The 21,937-nt window shown below is 37.7% G+C and overlaps 1 protein-coding gene across 6 annotated transcripts in view; it reads left to right on the top strand.

Annotated features, from left to right (window-relative positions):
* SUPT3H (SPT3 homolog, SAGA and STAGA complex component) overlaps positions 1-21,937 on the top strand; it is a 254,259-nt gene that overhangs the window by 119,391 nt on the left and 112,931 nt on the right. For 5 of the 6 annotated variants that reach the window (XM_072926286.1, XM_030269924.4, XM_030269921.4 and 2 more), the window contains exon 3: positions 6,554-6,638. The exons of the other annotated variant lie outside the window; for it this stretch is intronic. In XM_072926286.1, coding sequence (XP_072782387.1) covers positions 6,554-6,638 — 85 coding nt within the window. The remainder of the gene's footprint in view (positions 1-6,553; positions 6,639-21,937) is intronic. 6 annotated transcript variants of the gene reach the window in all.

Genomic DNA, 21,937 nt, shown 5'->3' with positions numbered 1-21,937 from the left:
TGTATCTGCCATTTCAGGTTCTTCCTGTACTTGCCTTTCTCATTGCCATACACACTTGAGGAAAAGTGTTTTCCTTTAGCTGAGTTTCTTGTAGTAAATATTCAATAATTTAATAATCAAATTATTTTAATTAATATTATAGGATTTAAATAAGACAGTAGAATGTCTCCATTTGCTGCATAAATAGGTGGTAATTAGTTTTTGTAACTTCCTGTAGTATCTCTAGTCTTTGTAGAAGAAGGAAAGTGGGGAGTTACTGCTCTTCACATCATCAGGGTAGTGAGATGCTTGACTCTACATATCATACTTGCACTAAATCCTGGTAAAGAACCATGCTCAGCATGTTGTGTGAAGCCTCTCCATATTTGATTTCATTAATCCAAGCAGATAAATATATTAGCTATGAACTCTGATGGAATTATTACCTTTTCTTTCTAAAAGGACTTTGGTAGAAGTTACCTGATGAGCTGACAAACATAAATAGCAATATAAATTCCAGTGCTTTTTCAGGTAGTGCAGACTTCATTATTTATCTCTTTTCTCCCTATTGGAATCATCCTTTTACTCAGGGAAGTTTCTTCCTCCTGGATTTTGTTCTTTCCTCTTCCACTCTCCGTACAGTGTGTCCTCCTGTGTGTGTCTGATCAATTTTCTGGTTTGGCGCCAGTCATCTCTTTCCTTTCAGTCTTTACTTCTGCCTAATTTGTTTGGAAGCATCCACAGCAAAAAAGGCAGAGACAGGAATTATCTTTAGCTTTTGAGACTTTGAAAAAGGTACTATCCTTATGCTATTTTCTCTGGGTTGTCTGTTGCAATGACAGGCTTATTCTCATTCTCATCAGAGGAGTCTCCTAATTTTCTGTCATCTATTTTTATCTTTGTCTTCTCAGTTAGTATCCTCTGGTATGAAAATGAATTAGTTCAAGATACTGTATTGCTGATTTTCCAAAGCTTCTTTTTAATGTTTTACAGTCATTTGCAGTGCTTATCCTTCAGGTGTGCAAATTGCTGAAAGTTTTCTGAATGTTTTTGTGCCCAGTACTGTAAAACTGATTTTCTTTGTCATGAACTGGCTGTCAGGTTTCCAATATTTCATATATTTCAGAAAACACTTCCTTATAATACGGAAATGTCTGTGAGAATTAATATGCTGCATATTCCAAGTGCATTCCCACCAAACAACTGGCAGAAGAGAAATTTGCTGTGTGTTCTTAAAATGCTGAGGAGATGTGAGCCCACACATTACCCAGTTCAAATATATATGGTAGCTGATTTGTTCTATGTGATTTTATGGGATCCTTGCCTGGTTTTAGTTTTGATAACAGTGAATCAGCTGGTTCTGTACGTGATGAACACTCACACCTTGGTCATTGCTAAATCCAATAGTCTCAAGCTTGGTCATTGTTCTGGAGAGCTCAGTCCTCACCTGCAGAGACACACAAAGCAAGTGGGTCTCACAAACAAACTCCACAGCCTCCCCAGAAGCTGCTGTGGACCTCTTGGTCCCTCCAGTAGCCAACTCATAAACCCTCTGGTCTTTCCAATATGCAGCCCAGATTTATGTCCAGATTGTTACGTGGATCCCAAACCTCTCATCCAGGTCGTGGGCTGCGCTCCCATAGGCACAGTGTGCACCCTCTCAGGTCACCGTGGCATGGCAGGCACATGGATCCCTGTGATCCACAGTCCCAGTCTGGTTGTAGGCAGGAGCAAGTAAATACCTCTGTGTTGAGGACAGAAGTATTTGCTTGCCCTATGGCAGTTTGGATTATGGAATCATGGATTTACTCAGCTTGGAAAAAACCCTCCAGCACTGAGTCCAAAAATTAACCCGGCTCTGCCAGGTCAGTCACTAAACCATATCACTCAAAACCACTTTTACAAATGTTTTAAATCTCTCTAGGTCTGATGACTCCACCACTGCCTCCACCAGTCTGTTCCAGTGCTTGACCAACCTTTCTGTGAAGAAAATTATTCTAATAGCCTATCTAAACCTTCCCTGACACAAACTGAGGCATTTCTTTACATCCTGTCCCTTGTTGCCTGGGAGAACAGACTGACCCTCACCTGTCTGCACCCTCCTGTCAGGGCGTTGTAGAGGCTGAGAAGGTCCCCCCTGAGCCTCTTTTTCTCCAGGCTGAGGCCCCTCAAGACCCTTCCCCAGCTCCATTATCCCTCTCTGGACATGTTCTAGCCCCTCAAGGTATTTCTTTTTTGAGGGGCCCAAAACTGGACACAGCGCTGGAGGTGTGGCCTCACCCGTGTCCAGCGCAGGGGCAATCTCTGCTCTGGACTTGCTGGCCACACTACTGCTGACAGAGCCAGGGGCCATTGGCCTTCTTCCCACCTGGCACACGCTCATCCTGTATGTAGAAAGAGAAAAGAAGAGTTGTTAGGGATTTTTAGAAGAGGGGAAAAAAAAAAAAAAGCAGCGCATATTTCCCACCAGACTACCTGGCTGCTTTTATACTTTCCCTAGGCTGGATTCATCACGTTTATTTGAGGTGGTAAATTCTGAATGTGTTGGGGCAGCCTTGTTATGGTGTGAACTCAGTAGAAACCCCAGTGAGGGAAGCTGTTTATTCTAGCACAGTGCACTCCCAGCCACCCTGGTTATAGTTCCTTTCTGGCCAGGGCAGCTTTTCGAGGCTGTGGAGGACGGGAGGTTGCAGGAGCTCTCTGTCTCCACAGTCTACTCTCTTGGTGGTCTGGCCACCTGGAGAGCTCTGCATCAGGGTGTTTGAACTAGGCCTATGCCTTGCCTGCCCCAGTACCTTTCTCAGGCACTTAAACCCCTGAAAATATAGCAAAAATCTGTATTTCTGTAGCTGCCCATTTTGAAGCTCTTATAAATGTCAGTCCCTGCACCATGAGCAGCAGTCGGACCTTAGCATGTGCCAAGTATGAGCGTGTGTTTACACACAGTACCATGATACTTCATGTAGGCACTTAGTGGCTTGGACATTTACCCTTTTGAAGAGCCTGGAAACATCATTACAGGAACTTAAATAAATTAGAAATAGAAGCTAAAAGTAAACAATAAAAGAGCTGCAGCAGTCTTTTCTTTCTTCATGCTACTATTTTAATTCTCCTGTGAAAATCTGGGTAAGTTGATCCCCCCCTTGTAAAAATGTTTCCTTAAAACAGACAAACCTTTGAAATAGGATCTTCTAAGAAGCCTTTGTTATTGTAGGACATGTCTAATGGGTTGATGCTTCTATTACCAGGACTGTCTTCCATAATACTTTACTGCTTTGATGCCCTGCTAATGCTGTATTTTGATATATTTCCTCTTCAGTATTTACCTGTGGAGAAACAACTCTTTTTTTATTTTCAACAGAATTTTATGTGTTTCATAGGAAGACTTATTAATATGTCTAGTGAATGGAAGGTTCTTTAAAAGACTCTCATGAACCATAAAAGCAAAGCACATGTGAAATGAAATTCATAACTTATATTAAAGCATCAAGTTCAGCTTCACTTCCCAGAAACAAGGGCACCAAATTTGGGGGTCTTTTTTTTAAAGTGTTTTCTTTTAGTTCTTAAACTACTTTGTATTCTGCCACTTGGGAAAATCTGAGCATCTGACTCGTAATTTAGTGTTTATTCTGCTGTGGAGAGGTACAATGCAAAAGTGAAGGAAAAAAAATGTAAGAGTTAAAGTAATAAGCTATTTGTGCATTTCTCATTATTACCTCTGGTAGCAGAAAGACATATCAAATGCTATACAAATACAATTAACAAATACAGAAGCTTTACTTTTATTTTAGTGTCTGAAAATCCTGGATCCATTGCAAAGGAAAAGGAAGCGGCTGTGGGTGGGTGTGGTGGTTTTTACTTTTTGCTGAAACCACCATGCCAGTATCTAGTTTTCTGTGTGTGGGAAAGAAGCTGGCAGAAGTTACGTGGGAAAACAGTGAAGGCAAACTGAGATAGAAATAGCTTTGGAAGGTAGAAAGCATGGAAGTGACGGAGGAAGAAAGTAGGTGCATCTGGAACTTGATTTTCTGTTACAATGAGGAAGTGCAGTTGACATGAACCTTTCTTCATGTCTCAGCATCAGCTCTGTCTATCACAGAATCACAGGATGGTTTGGGTTGGAAAGGATGTTAAAGATTATCTTGTTCCAAGCCCCTGCCATGGGCAGGGACACCTTCCTCTATCCCAGGTTGCTCCAAGCCCTGTCCAACCTGGCCTTAGACACTTCCAGGGATGGGGCATCCACAGCTTCTCTGGGCAACCTGTGCAGGGCCTCACCACCCTCATAGGGAAGAATTTCCTCTTGGTACCTGTTCTGAATCTATCCTCTTTCAGTTTGAAGCCATTTCCCCTTTTTCTGAGTGGTCCATCAAAATGGACCCAAAAATATTTTATGTCTCTTTTTGGGTTGATGTGCTGTGTCACAATTGCAATTCCTCTGCCCCTCCTGGGGAACTGTGAATTACTTGTGAGAGAGATTTCTGGATGCAGATGAGGGCAGCTCAATGTAGAGGCAGCATCCTGCCTCAGAAATTGATTTTGCTTCTTGCACTTTCTTGTCTTTGGAAAAGAAACCCCAAGCCCTTTAATTTGTACATTTGGGGTGCTGAGTAAAACTGTGAACATGAAAAATGTATGTCTAACCTGATCATGCTAGACACCAGGTGTTTACTGCTGTCTTGCACAGTTAATTTATTTTGTATTTGAAGCCTTAAAAAGAAAGAATAATTACCTTTAAAAAATAGAAGACCAGCAGTTAAGAATGAACAGTATATTATGTTTATGATAACTTTTCTGTTTGCTTTTATATACCCTGTGTGATTAAAAACCACTATTAATTGTAATTTTCATTTACTTACAAATCTTACTGTTAAAAAAAAAGAAAAAAAACTTTAACTTTATCCTGTATGAGCACTTTTATTTTTGAATTTGTGAGGGCTTAAATACTGTTTAATATTCCAATGTACTATGATAATAAATATTTCTATTTCTATTTATCTGTATTTCCTGTATTATGTCCATGTATTTGCAGTTTATGATATATTTAATAGTTTCTGGATAGATTGCTGTGCTGTCCTTATAGTCCTAGGAAGTGCCTGATATTCTAATCCATGTACATGTGCAGCCCTGCATCATGGAGAAAAAATTATCTGAGTTCTGTTCATTTTAGAAATGTACAGTCACAATAAGAGAGACAAATGATAAGGGGCAAATGCAGAGTGTAATTTCCTCATGCTATGACCAGTGTTGTACAGTGGATTATGCTCAGATTTTGCCTGAGTAGCTCTTACTGGGCTTTTACACATATCAGGCTGATATTTATTAGAATTGGAATGCTGTTTGCAGAACACTGGTAATAATTTCATTATTAGATAAAGAACCCTATTACAGAGTTCTTTAGTTGTTTATAGATAAAATACTGTTTTCTGTATTGCAAGGTAGACTAATACTTTCATGAGGAAATAATTGATATATTCAGCCACCTATAAACATTTGAGTCTTGCTTGTAAATAAATTTTCACTCTTTTTGTAAGAATCTGTAGTTTAATGTTGGTCTGTACTATTTAATTTACAATGAATATATTTTACTGTACAAGTTTTTGTATTTTAAAAACTCAAATTTACGAGAAGAGAAAATGTTTTATTCTCAGAAATGTTCTGAGGAAAACTAAACAGCATAAGAGTTGTCTTTCTCTAGAATGATGTAAGACTGGCGTTTCTTAGAGAGGAAGAAATAGCAGAAAAAGAAGTATAAGAAAAGTAGGAATAGGAAAAATTGCCTTGCAAAGGGCATTGTCACGATTCCTCATTTTATGTTCCTTGCTGGCCTCACCTTGCCTTTTGTTTGTGATATTATATGAACACTATAATTTCTTTGTGACCTCCTGCCATTTCATGTTGCAGTGTAAACTTTAGGAGCCTCACATACATTATTATGTAAAAAAATGTTTATCCATTATTTGTTTCTTCCACCTGTTAGCACCAGCATTTAGACTGGGGATAAAAAAGTTGTTGGTATTTTACCTTTTCAAATAGTTATTTGGTAATTTTTTAAACAAAGGGGGCTGCAAATGCAGAGTTAGTGGTGCACATATTGCAGTTTTGCCTGCTCTTTTCTCATGGAATTATAGAATTATAGAATGTGTTGGGTTGGAAAGGACATTAAAGATCATCCAGAGGAGTGTGTGAAGAGCGGTTGTCAGTGAAGACTGAGGCAAAAAAAGTGGGTAGGTCAGTCTCCTCCTCATCCATTCTTACATCTTTACCAGTACTGTTTATTAATGAGGGGTGTACACAAATGTTGCTACAAACTGGATTTTTGTCTGTTTCCTCAGTCTTTCAGTTTGTCTCCACACATGCTTTAGTGTATGTTCTTGCAGCTCTTTTGTTCCACTAATCACATGACTTTGGTTTATAATCCTTGCTCCAGGCTGCGTGATCCATTTCCGTACATACAGGTGTATTAACCTTACTGTTATTATTTGTATTTTCTTTTTTTTATCTTTCAGGAGACCAGTACTTCTTTTCTTTTTAACTAATTTCCATAACTTTGCAATAAACCACTATGTTTCAGGTTTTCCCTGGGAGATGCTCGCAGGCCACTCCACGAAACTGCAATTCTGGTGGAAGACATTGTCCACACTCAGCTGATAAATTTGGTAAGAACATAACTGGCAAAATAGCCTGCACTCTAAAATCCCTTCAAGCCACATGATATTTTTGTGATATAATGACTAATAACAGATAGTCCAGGGTTTAGGAATAAATAAAACACAGAAACAGAGGGTGATGCTCTGGTCTCAGTGATGTGTGGAACCAGATATGCAATCCCACCCATCCCTGGAAAGTAAGCTGATGAGTTTTTTTTGGTTAAAGAAACTTTAAGTTGTTAGAAGAACTGACTATTCTTCACAAGGCTGTCTTTTTTTTTTTTTTTTTTTTTTTTAATTTATGTTCTATTATTTGTGTTAATGCATTATTTGCTTAGGATTTATGTCTTAATATTCTTTCCATGAGATGTTTTGATTTCTGTCAAAAAAGACTTCCAAAATATGGAATATTTTAATATATTGAAAGCCAGTGAAAGTGTTATATAAATGAGGTTGTTGTGAATCACATCTGTCAGAAACAACTCTAAATTTAGACCTCTATATATTTTATTAAAGTTCAACAGCTCCTCTTAAGAAATAAGTCATTGCATTTAACACCATGGCATGAATTTGCCATCTGACAAATCACTATACCTTTGTATAGAAAGGTATAATCTGACATGCCACCTGTGGCTTCATAAGGAATGTGTTTTTCTTGTTATAGCCATTAAAAGACATGTAGCTGTGGCACTGAGGGACAGGGTTTAGTGGTGGTCTTGACAGTGCTGGGTTAATGGTTGGATTGATCATCTCAGAGGTTTTTTCCAATCTTAATAGTTCTGTGATTTGAGTGAAATTACCAGCACGTGTGGGAATGGACATTAAATGGAACTAACATATATAGATTATGCTAATGCCTATTATAACTGATGTTTACATCTGGTGAGTCCTTGGATCAGCTAGAGCTTTGAGCTGCAAGTTCCTACACCTCCTCTTTGTAATGAGCCCTTTTAGCAATGACAAGGCTTTTTAAGTTTCAAGGTAGGTACTGGTACTACATTAACTAGAGCTAAAAACTTCTGTAAAGGGATGAAATTCAGACTGGGATACAGCACATATTAAAAATATTTATGTGTGTATAAAAAATATATATATATCTAAATATTCATGCATATAAGACATTTATGTTTTTAATAGAAATGTACTAAAATCAGACTTCCCCTTGCCCACTGTATGCCTGCAGCAGGTGTTTTCCTTCAGCTTTGCACCTAATCCAGCAGCCGTTCGGTAGTTTCCTGCATCTCAGCAAATGCCTTGGCTTCCCTTCCAGCTCCAGGCAGTTTCTTTCTGCTCATACTTCTACAACCCAACAGTGTATCCCTGTCTCCACAGTCTCCTGGCATCTTTGTGGATTTTTTCCTTATTACACTCTTCTTGGGCTGTCCTGAACATGCCCTGTGGCTCCTTGGAGGGGACAACGTCTCTCCCCTCTCTGTAGGTTTCCCGCTGGTTAAACACTCTGTCCTGGGCATATATTTGTAGTTCTTATTCCAGCTTTAGCTCTGACAAAGTAACATTTTATCTTTGTTAATGACCCCTGTAATTTATGCAAACCGATGGCTGCGGCTTCGCTCTTCCCTCAGCAGTAAGGTGCTGGAGTCTGGGCTGTTCTGTCCCACCGAGGCTGAGCTGAGCTGAGCTTTACCAAACCCTGCAGCTGAGAAAGTGCAACCTGTGGCCATGTGGTCTTTGCACTTTAATCAAAGCCGGGAACTTACTCGGGGGCTGGATGTGACCCAGGGTTAACCCTACGTGGGGTGCAGGAGCTTGTAGGATTTCCTGACAGAAGGAAGAATGGGAATGGAGCGGCAGATAAACAGCTTTTCTAACCTTTCCCCTCCCAGCCCAAGACAGCACTTTATTTCTGAGGAAGTGAAAGTATCTTTAATAGCTCATTGCTTTGACCTCTGACATTCACATGCCGGAACTCTTAAATCAGTAGCGTTTTACATGCCCCGGGCTTCTGATAGGGAATTTTGCACATTTGTCACCCTCAATTGCACATCCTTATTTGAGCTTCTGTGCAGTTACATGAAATTTTCACTTTGCATGTAGGTGCTTTTGCTGGTATTTACCCAGTACTAGAAAAATGCTATTTTTATAAATGAAGCTGACTGCAGAAGTAAATTTATTGCTTACCACCTGGATTTTGTCATATTGCTCATGTTAATGGACTATGCAATTCTCACTATGTAATTTAATGATTTCTTGTTTAACTCGTGTCTATTTTTCCATCCATAATAGAAATATAAAGCTAAACTGTAGAAATTACTTTTATACCTGCAATAAAGCTGGCATGTTGCACACATCTTTCATAGTAAACATTTGCCAGAAGAGCTTGTTCTTGTTGATTAAGTCCAGATTTGAGCCTCTACATTAAAAAATAAGTTTCCAGCATGATTACCTTTGATTGGTTGACTTTTGATATCTCACAACTTTATAGTTCCAGCTTCCTATTTTCAGAGTTGATCGGTACTCTATTAAATCAAGGTCTGGTCTGGGCAGATTTATACAGTCACTGCTTCAAAACAGCGTGCACTTCATGAAGTCCGGCTGCTCTAACAGATGAGTGCACTAACAAGGAAAATTCTTGGAAAGCAGATTTTTAAGAGTCTTCATCGTATTTTATGATCCATTTTTGGCTGCATTTTGAATAATATGCACACTGCTTTGCATAAAGGGAAATTCTACTAAAAATATATAGCAATGTATAGGAGGAAATGAGCATCTCCAGAGGAAGATTCATTTCATCCTAAAATTACTTTCTGAGTTGAATGGGTTTGTATCTCTCAAGGAACTTATATTCTCAGCTGACTAAGAAATGAATCCTTTGACAGCTGGCTTGGATTTGAATATCTAAGAGATAAGTATGAAAGGTGAGAGATAAATTCCATCATATTTGTGTCATGAGTTTGAATTTTTAATGCTTACATTGTAATTATTATACCTTTTGTTTTTTGTATATCAAGCAACAGAAAATCATAAAGCCCCTATGTTAGAAAGTTCTGTACGTTTTTTGGTCAAGCATTTGTATTTGATGTATTGTGTATTTGATAAGCACAGTGAATTTAAGTTTTAATTTGAAATCAAGTTCACTGTTGACTGATAGTATTTGGTAACAGATCCGAATGTTCTTTTATAGGTAAATATTTAAGGAATTTATAGATGCCTTCATGTTACCCTAAAACTGTACTTCTTCATGTGGGCTAAGACTAGAGGTTCCAATCAAAGCTGTATTTTCTTTATGGTTAGGCACAAGTAATACAAGGAAAGTTGTGCCTGCAAAAACAGTTCTACAGGGAATGCAAAAAGATGTTAATCAGAAGGGGATGAGCCTTTCAATTACTGACCATTTGAAGTGGAATAAAACCTATTTCATTCTTCCATCATGTCTGATACAATCTCCATGTGCTCTAAGAAGGTTTTGAAGCATCGTCTTCTATAATAACCTACTCATACCTGTTCAGACCCTTAGAAAGGGAAATTGAAGATCCCCCTTTAGGACAAATGTATATTACTCAGCACTTTGTGGGAAAAAAAAAAAAAAAAGCTGTAACTAAGAGGACTGGAATAGGAATTTTTGCTCATCATTAAACTACTGGTGAGAGATTTGCACATACACTTTTTCTCTTTCATAAATATTATATAAAACAATTTGGAAATTGTTTAATATACTATTTATGAAAGAGAAAAAGTCCCTTTTCACCTTCACCAGCTCTCTCCAAAACTTTTATCATTCTGGGCTGGTTCATAAGAAAATGTAGTATTATTAGACTAATATTAAAAGCTAAATATTGTTAGTATCTTATCTTGATAGGGCCATAGCTTCTTGTTCATGCTTCAGATGTCACATTCAAGAGCAAATGGACAGTAAGTTCATGATGCACTAATTAAATCAGAAGAGCTGCCTTATGCAATGTATCAGCTTGGTGTTTGTTACCAGAATGAAATACCAGCAGTTTGTTCTCTGGGCACACTGGGTATGGCAGGAGTAGTTCAGGCACCTGTTTTCACAGAGTTTGGTTATTCAGTGTTGCACTAGATTTGAAGTTCAGTTCTTTACATTTTGTTTCAGAGATATCGAATAACTTTTGGGAAGAGATTAGATTTGCTTTTACAAAATGGAAGGTATTTTAGCAGTAGGACAGAGTTGAACAAAGGAATAGGTAAATTCCACATGTATGCAACAAAAATACAGGTAAGTAACATTGTCTGTCCACAAAAGAGTGGCTGCTCAGAGGGAGGGCCACAGCACATCACAAGAGCCTTGGACTGCATCCTTTAAATGTTTTATCTGCTGTAATTCTTTGTAATGTGTGATAAGTCCATATGAAGATGGTAATGAATGGTAGAACTCAGGTTAATAGAATTGTGGTTTGCTCTCTGTCGGCCAGTGTGTGTCTGCTGGAAGATGGACTCTGTTCTCTCCATTTGATATCAAATGATTGAAGTCAGACCCACTCAGTTGCCTTTTTTTAGAAATCAGTAGTGTCAACTTAAAGGAACTTCAGTTGTCCAGAATCATTCACTTTTATCTTCCAATGTTATTTATTGTCATACAACTTGTGCTGATACTTAAAGCTATTAATATTCCACTCTTGCTTCCTGTGTAGAGCATGATTTGGGTCCTGAGTTACTTATATGCATAAATGAACACTTTGAGTGTACACATGGATAATTTTTTTGTTGTTGTTTTTACTATTTGAAATAAATTATCTCTTACATGCGCAACATTTAATTCAGAGTCAGTCCTTTGATCTCAACCAAAACACAAAGCACAGATCAGCAGGTGAATAGTCTATACTGCTATACACGATGATATTAAAATGCAGCAGTAATTTATAGGTAGAAAACTTAGAGTGAGATGCAGAAAATAAGCAGTGTGCCTGAGTCTTGAGTAGATCTGTGGTAAATCTATTCTGTGGAATAAATTGCTTTTTATAGTGAGTTTACTAAAGATTGGGTAGTCATTTGCCTCTTTTTCCTAGGAAAAGGAATGGTGAAAATACAGTGATAGGTGTAAGTTTACTGATACAAAATACAGTTACTTATCATAAGTAGCATGAATTTTATGTTTCAAAGGACTGTGTATTTTCTGGATCAAGGTGTACTTTCTTGTCCTCCCAGCCTTATTCCTGCAGCTGTTATTCTTTTACTGCAGTTTAAAACAAAAGAAGAAGGGAAAACTCACCATCACTTGCCCTTCCAGAGAAAAAGACTATGACAATGGGAGAGGCGAGCAGGAAAAATAAGGACTGAAACAGAAGCAAGGATAAAGCTTTCTTGGTCCTTTAGTGGTATTTTGCTTGTAGAGGTTCTTGGGTTTTAAAATTAGATCACAGTTGTTATTTGTTCACAAACTGGATCAGTCACTTTAACGTGTGTAACCTCACACAGCTCTGGGTTTGCTTACTACATTTTGGAACTGTTCGACTTGTAACTTTTATATACATAATTGTAACATTTCTGATGTTCTTTTTAAGAAGGAAAGAATTGAAAGCAGCTCCTTCATGGGCAGGAATTACCCACTGATATCCCAAAGTTACATGCAACCGTCACTTATGCCACCCCAGCAACAGGAAAAGTCCTTGTTTTATGAGTCTGTTTTAAAACAGTTATAAAGTTTCCTGTGCAGGACATTAATTAAAGGGGTTATCAAAATAAGACAAACTAGTATAATTTGTGATTGTACAAAATAAAGGAAGTCGAGGGTACCATAGGGACCTAATGAATCACAGGATGGAAACAATCTTCTGGCTAACTAAACATTCAGACTTTGTACTAAGTCACAGGGTGGATGTACAGCCCGGCAAGCCGGAACATGCCGTGTGTTTACATGGATGGGATAAAGGGAGTTCACAAAAATCATCTGGGAGAAATCCTGCCCTTATTCATTCTATTCCTGCTGTAGAGTCAAATAAACAACGTGCATGCATTGGCAGCAAACATATGGCACACCTGCCCTGGAAGAAATCAAACTGGAAGATAAGTCTGTAGTACAACAATTTCCCTGGGTACCAGCACTGTGAGTTTGTCTGCATTTCCCCATATGGGATGCAAAAAGAGAGATGAGGCTTCATATCTAGCAAGTGGTTAATTGCTCTCTGTGCAATTGCAGCATTTAAATGTTCAATAGTAAAAAAAAAAAAAAGATCTGAAGCATTGACTAAATTAAATGGAAAACAAAAAGTCATCAATGCTTGAAGGTTGGGTTATAACACATAAAATGAAGGTAGTGCAGGCAGCAATAATCCCAGTATTTCCTGGTTTTCTGTATCAGACTGGGCCTTTAATAACAATATAATGGATTTATGGGTACTGTAAATGTATAAGAATTTATGTCTCTATATTTACATGGTTGTTTTTTCCATGCTTTACACATCATATTCCTGTTTAGGCCATTGGACTAGAGGAATTACGTAGATATGAAATGTCACTTGTGCAGACTTTGGAATCTGTGGCATTCTTAAATATATATGTACTCAATTCCCTCGGCTTCTGGGACTCATATGAAACAGTTGATAAGCTGAACCCAGCCCATGTTTCCAAAACACAGATACATCCTTTATTTAATTTTTATGTAAAATTTTAGGAGAATAGAAGAGATTAACACCTGTTGAGGCCTTGGATGAGCTGAGACGAGCAGGGACAGTCAATGTACAGATGCAGTGTTCAGAGTTTTTGCCTACTTCTATTGATGTCACTTACTAACAAATCAAGAAGTTAAGAAATTTAAAGAGTAATCATTAGATTGGTATTGCTCAATACGGTGAACTCTGGTAAATCAATATTCTGATTATGATTCTGAGGAACATAATTACATTTCAAGCTCCAGAAACCAAATGTAAAGTTGATGTTCAGGGTTTCATTCTTTCTTTAATTTCTTTGTATGGTATAAATAGAATATTATATGAAAATATGTGTAAAGTCTGTCCTGCACATAAAGACCCGTCTTGCCTAGTGTTCTGATTCTGATAAAAATTAGTACATTAAATGAAAATAATCAGAAGTTTATTAATGGTAAAACATAAAAGCAAACAAATATGACAAACATTTTTTTTCTAAAGCTGAGGTAATAGCACCAGCTCATCCTTTGTGTCACGAGAGATAAACGGGCACTGCAAGTGTGTGATTCTCCATGTCCTGACATAGTTATTTAAAATTCTGGCGATGCATTTAAAATCTAGACTTCTTAAGTGAAGTGAGAGACACCTCACCTCTGTGACTTCAGGCATTAGCTGTATTTCTGTTATAGACATGTAGTTTTTCATTGATTCTGAGGGGGAAAAAATTAAAAAACAAGCAACCTGTAGACTTTGGGAAAGACACAAACTGATTTATGGTTATCTGTAGTAGAAAAAGTAGTGTAAAACTCTGCATGGTCTTGAAGTGTAACTTATAAACCTTAAAGGTCATCTCGAAGTGGTTAACAGAGCAAATTCATTGTAATTTTTAGATCACCTTATCTGATTTCAAGCAAACCTGATAGTTTCAGAATAACATATTTTAGGAAGATTGGCTTGTTAACAGTGTTACGGAGTTACAAGGAAATGTGGTCACAGCTGCTTCTGGTTTCTTAGCTAATCCACCTGATTGGAAACAACAGGTTTTTGATATTTTTCCATTTCTTACACTGACACCTAGTGTTCAGAGGTCCTGAGTTTCTAATACTGCACTTGGTTATTAATAGACAGCTGTTGATACTGAAGTTCTCCACCTTTTTCAACATCTTCCAGTTCTGTTCTTCTGCAAAAGGAAACAGTAGCTGAAGGCAAAGGTGTTACCATCATTCAAAACAATTTTATTTTGGAAATACAAATAGTGAACAAGTACTGCAAAACTTGGCAGAAGCTATTTTACTTCTTGAAGCGCTGCAAAATCTGTTTTCTTAAAATTTAAGTGCTTTAGTTTTGGCAAATGCAGCCCTTTTGTGTCTGTAAGTGTCACTGGCCAAGAAAAACAGTGATAAAAGCAGAAACCCTTAGATCAGTATTTATTTAATTGTGGGAGATGTCAATGCTTTTTATTTCTGTGTTCTTTTATCTTCAAGCCACGAGTTCTACCTGATAGGAGTGTTGATGGCTGCACAGTCCTTGAGTAGACAGAAAATAACTTACACACAAAAACTTGCACAAACAGTCTTTTATCTCAGACTAGCAAATAAACGGAGCAAGACAAGTATGGGCTGTAACCTATTCTTGACAAAGATGACAACTGAGAGTAAAATTAACTCTCTATTATACCTGTGATTTTGCTGTATGTTAGCAGAAGAACTTTCCTTTGCTTAAGATAATATATTAGGAATTTTGTATGACTGTATCCAAAAGTATCAATGATTTTTTTTTTTAACTCATGTGTTCCATAGAAAAATGAAAGCTATACAGGCACAGAAAATGTGTATTAAATTTCACTTTAATGTGAGGATTCTTCCCTTTTTGGTTTTAAGACTTTTCTGGTAAATGCACCAAAAAGTCACCTTTTCAGTGCCTCACCATTCTCACAGTAAAGAATTTATTTCCAGCACCTAATCTAAACCCACCTCTGTCCATTTAAACCCATTCCCTCTTGTCCTATCATTATGTGCCCGGACTGCCCATTTTGTTATATCTTGGCTAAAGGCATTTTACCTCTGTGTGGGCACGTAGCATAGGAAGTACTTCAGTAAATTATTGGTTATCAATAGTTGTTACTCCTGATATTCCTGTGAATCCTGTGCTTATTGGAGAAAAAATCAATGACAATAGAGAGAAATGTTACTTTTAGGATACTGTTTATTTGGCTTCTTTCAGGCATTTAAATGTCAGGGTGGTGAGGCCCTGGCACAGGTTTCCCAGAGAAGCTGCGGCTGCCCCATCTCTGGAAGTGTCCAAGGCCAGGTAGGACAGGGCTTGTAGTGATCTGGGGTAGTGAAAGGTGTCCCTGCCCATGGCAGGGAGTTGGAACTGAGTGGTTTTAAGGCCCCTTCCAGCCCAGACCAATTATTGTTTCTGTGATTTATTTTCTGGGTGAAGTGAATTTGGACCCAGAAGGGTGATTTTTGTCTAGTGACTATAAATTATGCCTTGGGTGACCAGCTCAAACATAGATTTCTATGTTTAGTCAGAACTCCCAACTGAGAGAGAATTCCCCCCATGGCAGAAGTCTTAAAGCAATGCAAGAGGAAAGCAGGTAAACAGGAATTCTTTGATGGTAGTAGGGGGTGTTAAAAATGTTCAAAGCGGTAGAAAAGCCAGAGAAAATAAAGGCATAAAGGAAACTGCAGGCCCATGTTTCTGGCTAGGAAGAGGCACACAGTGTCCCAAAAATGAACAGTTTTAAGTGATGAGATTTATGAAAAGTCATCTTGGAGCTGATCCAAGACAGAGTTAGAAGTCTGTGCATTAGCTGAAAACTTTGTGGTCTATGTTTTTTAATAGATGAAGAGAAAGAAATCAGAAAAGATTTGGAGAGACAGGCTGACTTGAGATACATTTTCTTTAAGAGAGAGGCTAGACTGAGCACATCTGTACACAGTGAGGGAAAGTACAGAGAGCAAAGAAAAATTGAAAACTCAGTGGGCACGATTGGATGCAGCTACTGACGTGGGTCAGAGTTGGGAAAAAGGCCAAAGATTTATGACAAGAGAAGGTGTTCAAGAACAAAAACTAAGAGCTGCTTTGTGTGAATGCTTATTTTCTCTCTTGTAGCAGAAGAATTATGGAGCTTGAAGTGGAACCCAGGTTGTGAATAAGGAATGCAAAGCCTGAGATTTAGCAAAGAGTTTTTTAAAGTAGTGGGATAGAGAAAGATGAAAACAACCTTGTAGTGGAAAGAGTTTGGAAGAGCTTCCCATGACACTTTCTCAAAATGTTTAGTAGCAAGAGAATGGGAATAATTGAAATAAGTGGCAGAGGGGTTTGAAAGAGAAACTGGCTGGTGCATTGGAGCCTGCAGAAGGTCTGGTCTGGAGAATGAGTTTGGGAAGTAGCTTTACAGGACATTAAGTGCTGATGACAGAGAAGTCATCAAGAAGTAGTAAATGGAGTGAAAGTCAGCAGATGTGTTACTTCCAAATTGAATTTCGGAAGAGGCCAGAGAAACTTAAGTGGATAATGATGGAACAGGTGGAATGGGGCTGTTGGTGTCTGTGTGTGAAGGAGAGCACAAGATGACGAAGAAAGGGAAGGGACAGATTCTACATTTTAGGAGAGAATTCCTGGTAACACAGAAAGTCTTGTGACAAATGTTTCTTCTGTGGACATGTACCATACACATGGAGATGTGAATGCTGGCATCTCTGCATCATCACATACAAGCAAACATGTATCTTATCTATAGATCAATAATGGGTACTTGTATAGTGACACACAGCCTGAGGCCAGTATATCAACTTCACTATACTCAGCAGATATTGTTACTCACAGCCATTCTCAAAATACTCAGCAACTACTTTTTAATAATCTCTAAATCTTGAGTGTGTTTTTATGTTGTTTACCATTTTTGTCTTTGATGATATTATGCCAACATCAGCATTCCAAATTTGAGAAAAAAATTGATCACTTTACTGATGAGAAATGAAAGTACAAAGAAGACAAAGTGGATTTTCCCTAAGTCATGAAACAAATTAATGACACAGCTGAAAAAAATTGACTGGTTGTAGCAAGAAGAAAGCTGTACAAAGCTATTTTATATTGACGGTCCATGTCTCAGCCAATTGGATTTTTCTTTGACAGTCCAAAGGTGTAATAACTTTTATTGTAAGAGGAAGAAAAATACATCAAGGCTAATATATAATGGAGGACCTACTAGGGATATGCATAAATGCATATCCTTTTCCTTGTATATACAAGCTTAATTGTGTCTCTTTTAATTTTGCTGTTTGATTCAACAGGGTTGTCAGGTAATCGTCCTATTGAAAGTACAGAGGAGGATAAAATTTCAAATACCTTTGTTAATCTCTTTTGGCTGTTAAAAGAAAAGATTTATTGGTATCAAATTTTATTGCATTCTTAGAATTTAGGGATTGATTGGCTGCTAGTTTAGCTTACTTGTCTCTTCCAGTTAGAAACCCAAACACAACAGAAGAAAGACATCGCATTGAAGCTGACGTGCAACAAGTGAGTGAAAGTTCACTTGGCTTTTCCTCTCAGCACCAGGTGCAAAAGTTGGCTAAAAGTGCTGTGGCAGGCAGTTATTTGAAAGCAGTTTCTGGTTTAGTGTTTTATCAAGCCCAGGAGTGAAATATTCTGCAACTACTGCAGTTTCACAAAGCTGCTTTTTAAGGTAGAACTCTGAATTGTTTCACTAATTAAAATGGCCCAGTACAAACATTAATCACACAGTAACCATTAATGGGAGGGGTTTGGAGATTTATGGTGGGCTATGGATGATATTTTAAAAGCATGGATTGTTTCTTTGTTTAATACACAATACACTTGCAGTCTCTAACTATATCAGAGGTTCTTGAAATCTTAAGGAGTATTCGTGATTTTCTGCATCCCCTCTTAAAAATGCTGGAAGAGGCATATTCATTTCTGGTATAAAACAATTTAACAGTGTCCCAGTTAGTGACTTGACTAAATAGGATAGTTGTTTTCTTGAAAAGCTGCCCCATTGCCACCCATATGCTTTAAAATACTAGTTCTCTAAACTGCAGTTTTCTCAGAGTGGAAGGTGGAGGCTCAACGATGACATAAGCTCCAGAAGTGTAAAATTCAAGTGGTTTGCATGTGGGATTGCCAAATAACACAGGTTGGTTTATTTTCATTTTATTACACTGATACTCCTCCCCAGATGTCTTGGATTTCTGTGGTACCCTCCTTGCTTTAGATTCTTGCTCCTTGTAACTAACCATTTTTATTAGTCACCCCACTAATACACAGGGTTTTTACTCAGCACCTGTTTTCTTCAAAGGCCTTTGCAATAATAACTGGTTAATTCTGACATTGGTTCTGGATTTCGCTGTCATTCCTGTTCACAGGTGACAAGTGAGCTCAATGACATCCCAAAAATTGTGTAATGGCTCTGACACCTCTGTTGAGACTTTTTCTGTTCCATGTCCCGACTACCCAGGCTGATTCTTGGCCTCTCCACACACTGAGTTTGTGCATGCCAGTTATAAATTGAGCATTTCCTTTTGGTTAATGACACATTTTTTTTACCCTGATTGCTCTGGAATTTCTATCCTGAACTATGTGGAAGAACTATGCTGGAAGGAGCCTCAAGAGGTCATCTGAGCCATATCTCTGATCTCAGGCTAATTTTGGCCTTTGTTCAGGAAAACTCTTAAATATATACATATAAATGGGTGTGTATCCATGTGTATATATACAATTATTTATTAAATTAAGCCTCATTTGTGGAAGATTTATGGTAACTGCCTAATCAAAGTTTGATGTAAACTACCAGAAGTTGCTTTAAAATACTTGCATAGAATATCATGATTGATAGTGGTGTGTGAGGCAAAACAAAGAGATTTATACTGCAAAGGGTAATTACTGTTAAATCTGGTGCTGTGCCTTCTGAAAGTATTGCTTGCTTTTTTTTTTTCTTTTCCTTTTTTCCTTCTATTTTTTTTTCTTATTTTTTATGGACCTGTAGCAAGAAATCCATTCACTACCCAAGTAAGGTGGTGATTTTGCTGCTATAATAGACCCTCGGCTAGTTTGACTATTTTTGGCCTGTCCATCTGAGAGCTACAACTTTATGGAAACAGAATGAAATAAAGTGTTCTCTAATATGTCACAAATCATAGTTAAAACTGGAAATCCAGTCTGACACTGTGGTCTTGATTTGTATAGTTTGCCTACCCCTTTTTGTTTCTGCAAGGCAGTGTATGTATTTGAAGGCTGGAGCTCCAGCCAGGATTTTCAGTCTTAACTGTGAATTTCCTTCCTTTAACAGGTTTAAAGCAAGCCTTTCAGATTGCTCCAGTATAGCTTTTAGGACTTGAATTTCCTTTGTGTTCGTTTTGGGCCTTTTCCAGTATTTATCCATACATTTGAAACTCCTTCAAATCTGTGAGTATGGGAGCAGTTACAATAGGAGGTGGTGGCATTTCTATTATATTCATGTGAGACTTGATTCAAATGCTGCCTGATTTTCAGCCCAAGTACTGCAAGCCTAAAATTCAGACTCTTGCTCAAGTTTTACAGGGTTTGTGTCCAGCTCAGAGGTCTCTGTAATTACTGTGTTTGGCTGGAAAATAAAAATTCCATTCCTTGAAAAATTTAGAGGTTTCAACATTTCCTTTATTTTTTTGTCAGAACAAAACTAAAAGCTTGTTTTTTGAAAGTGTAAAAATCTGCTGAGATGAAGAGGAATCTTGTCTAGATGGTAGTCCTGTGTATAGGACAACAGGCCTGGAAAGGAGAGACCAATATTCAAGTTTCTACTTGCTGGAAGAATGTAAAGTTGAACTTGAGTGCCCCACATGCTGAGTTCTTGCCATAAGACTGTTGAATACATCTTTTGATGTTATTATTTTTCTATATTATCACTGAAATATTACTTCGTTCTTACTTGCAAAATTGTTTAATTCAAGGAATATGATTTTCCCAATAGAACAAAAATATCTATTTTCAAGGTTCTGTCCAGCACTCATGATTAAAGTATTAATATATTTCACATGTGCAATTAATCCAAAATAATCCTTAATAGTGATTATTTGTGGTTAAAAAATTCTGCTTAATTTTTATTAATCTATTGCTTCAGCTATAGCTGCAGGGTCTCATAAAAGCTTGACTGGTTTTATTTATTCATTTTTAATGGCAATTAATTCATATTAGTGGTGAACTTCATTATTTACAAAAAGTGATTTTAAATGTTTTGCAGGTTTAGTTCTGTTACGTTATTATAATTCAGCACCAAATGTAGCCAAGCGAACAAATTCAATATTAGATATATCCATCTATAGTCTGATTTAGTGATTGATTTTTTTTCCAGAGATCTCTTCTAACTCAAACCATTTGATTCTGTGAATTTAATTCTGAAGGGAAAAATAAATGTTCTTTGTTAAAAAAAAAAAAAAGGAAACACCCGAACTTTAACATCAGTGGACTTGTTGCATTAATGCTACACATTTGCATCTTTTGTCACAATTCTCTGCTATATTGTTTCATAGAATCCTAGAACATCCTGAGTTGGAGGGTCATGAAGGTCCAACTCCTGGTGGGTTGGTGACATCCATTTAAAAAATCATGTCAATCTTCCCTGTTAGAATAAAGTCAGTATTGTAGACTTTATTCTCTCCTATACGTTCTTATGAAGAGAACGTACTTTCTTTAATTTCAGAAACAAATTCTGTCTTCTTCCAAATTCTAGTTGCAGTTGCTAAACTTCCCATCTATTTTGATATCTGCAAAAATGCCCATACCAATTGAGTTTTTGAGACTTACTGTCCACATTGCATGTTTTGTGTGTGTGTTTGTCATTTGCTGTCTCTTAGCCTGGTGTGACAATGTCCTTTTTTTGGTGACTGTATGGTGGCAAACACTGCAGTTCCATGACTCACCAGTGTCAGTAGAATATTGCTGTATGATATAAAGAACAAAAAAATTGAATAGATATATAGCAAGAATGAATAATTAAGTAAAAAAGGGACTGACTGTATAATTTAATGTCTCTGAGGATAATAGAATTTCAAGCTAAGGACTTCAAATGACTCTGTGCCCTCATGGGGATGTTTTGGCATAAGTATGGTCTAGTGAAACTAAGCTGTCAAAGCTGCTTCAGACTCTGTCTTGCAGGACTCTGTGTGTTTGAATCAGCAGTTCAGGATCATGGAAGTGAAAGGTTTACACCTCAGCATTACCCATTTTGTCTGTAAAATGTGTTCTTGCAGTTGTGAAATGTGCAAACACCTGTTTTGGGGAGCAGGATTTTTTTCCTAGATCTGATTAGTTATTTTGCTTTTCCCTGCAACTAGAGTCCTTCAGCCCTTTATACCCCATAGACACGAGTGATGGGTAAGAGTTGCGTGATTGGATTTCCATCTCAAGTCATTCTCCATGACATAATTTTGGGGGTGTTTTTTGGAGGTGGTGGGTTTTTTATGAGCCGTTATGCCCTCCAGCAGTTAATTTAACAAAGACTTAATGTTATACAGAAGTTGTAGCTCTGGTGGATTTCTGCAGGATGGTTAAGTCAGAGTTTACATTTCATATTCTGAGGGAAACGTAGTGCCGTTCCGCCGCCGTATGCCGTGCATTTCATTAGTGCTGGAGACAGCAGGAGGCTATTTTGTGGAAATGTTTCTGTCACTGTCAGTTGAAACATGCCTGTCTGGTTGAAATATAGCCTGTGTCTTGCCAGTTCCCTGCTTCTAAGCA

Source organism: Taeniopygia guttata, chromosome 3 (assembly GCF_048771995.1).
Source record: "Taeniopygia guttata chromosome 3, bTaeGut7.mat, whole genome shotgun sequence".
Taxonomy (NCBI): Eukaryota; Metazoa; Chordata; class Aves; order Passeriformes; family Estrildidae; genus Taeniopygia; species Taeniopygia guttata.
The sequence above is the reverse complement of the archived record's forward strand: the minus strand, read 5'-3'. Positions and strand labels throughout refer to the sequence as shown.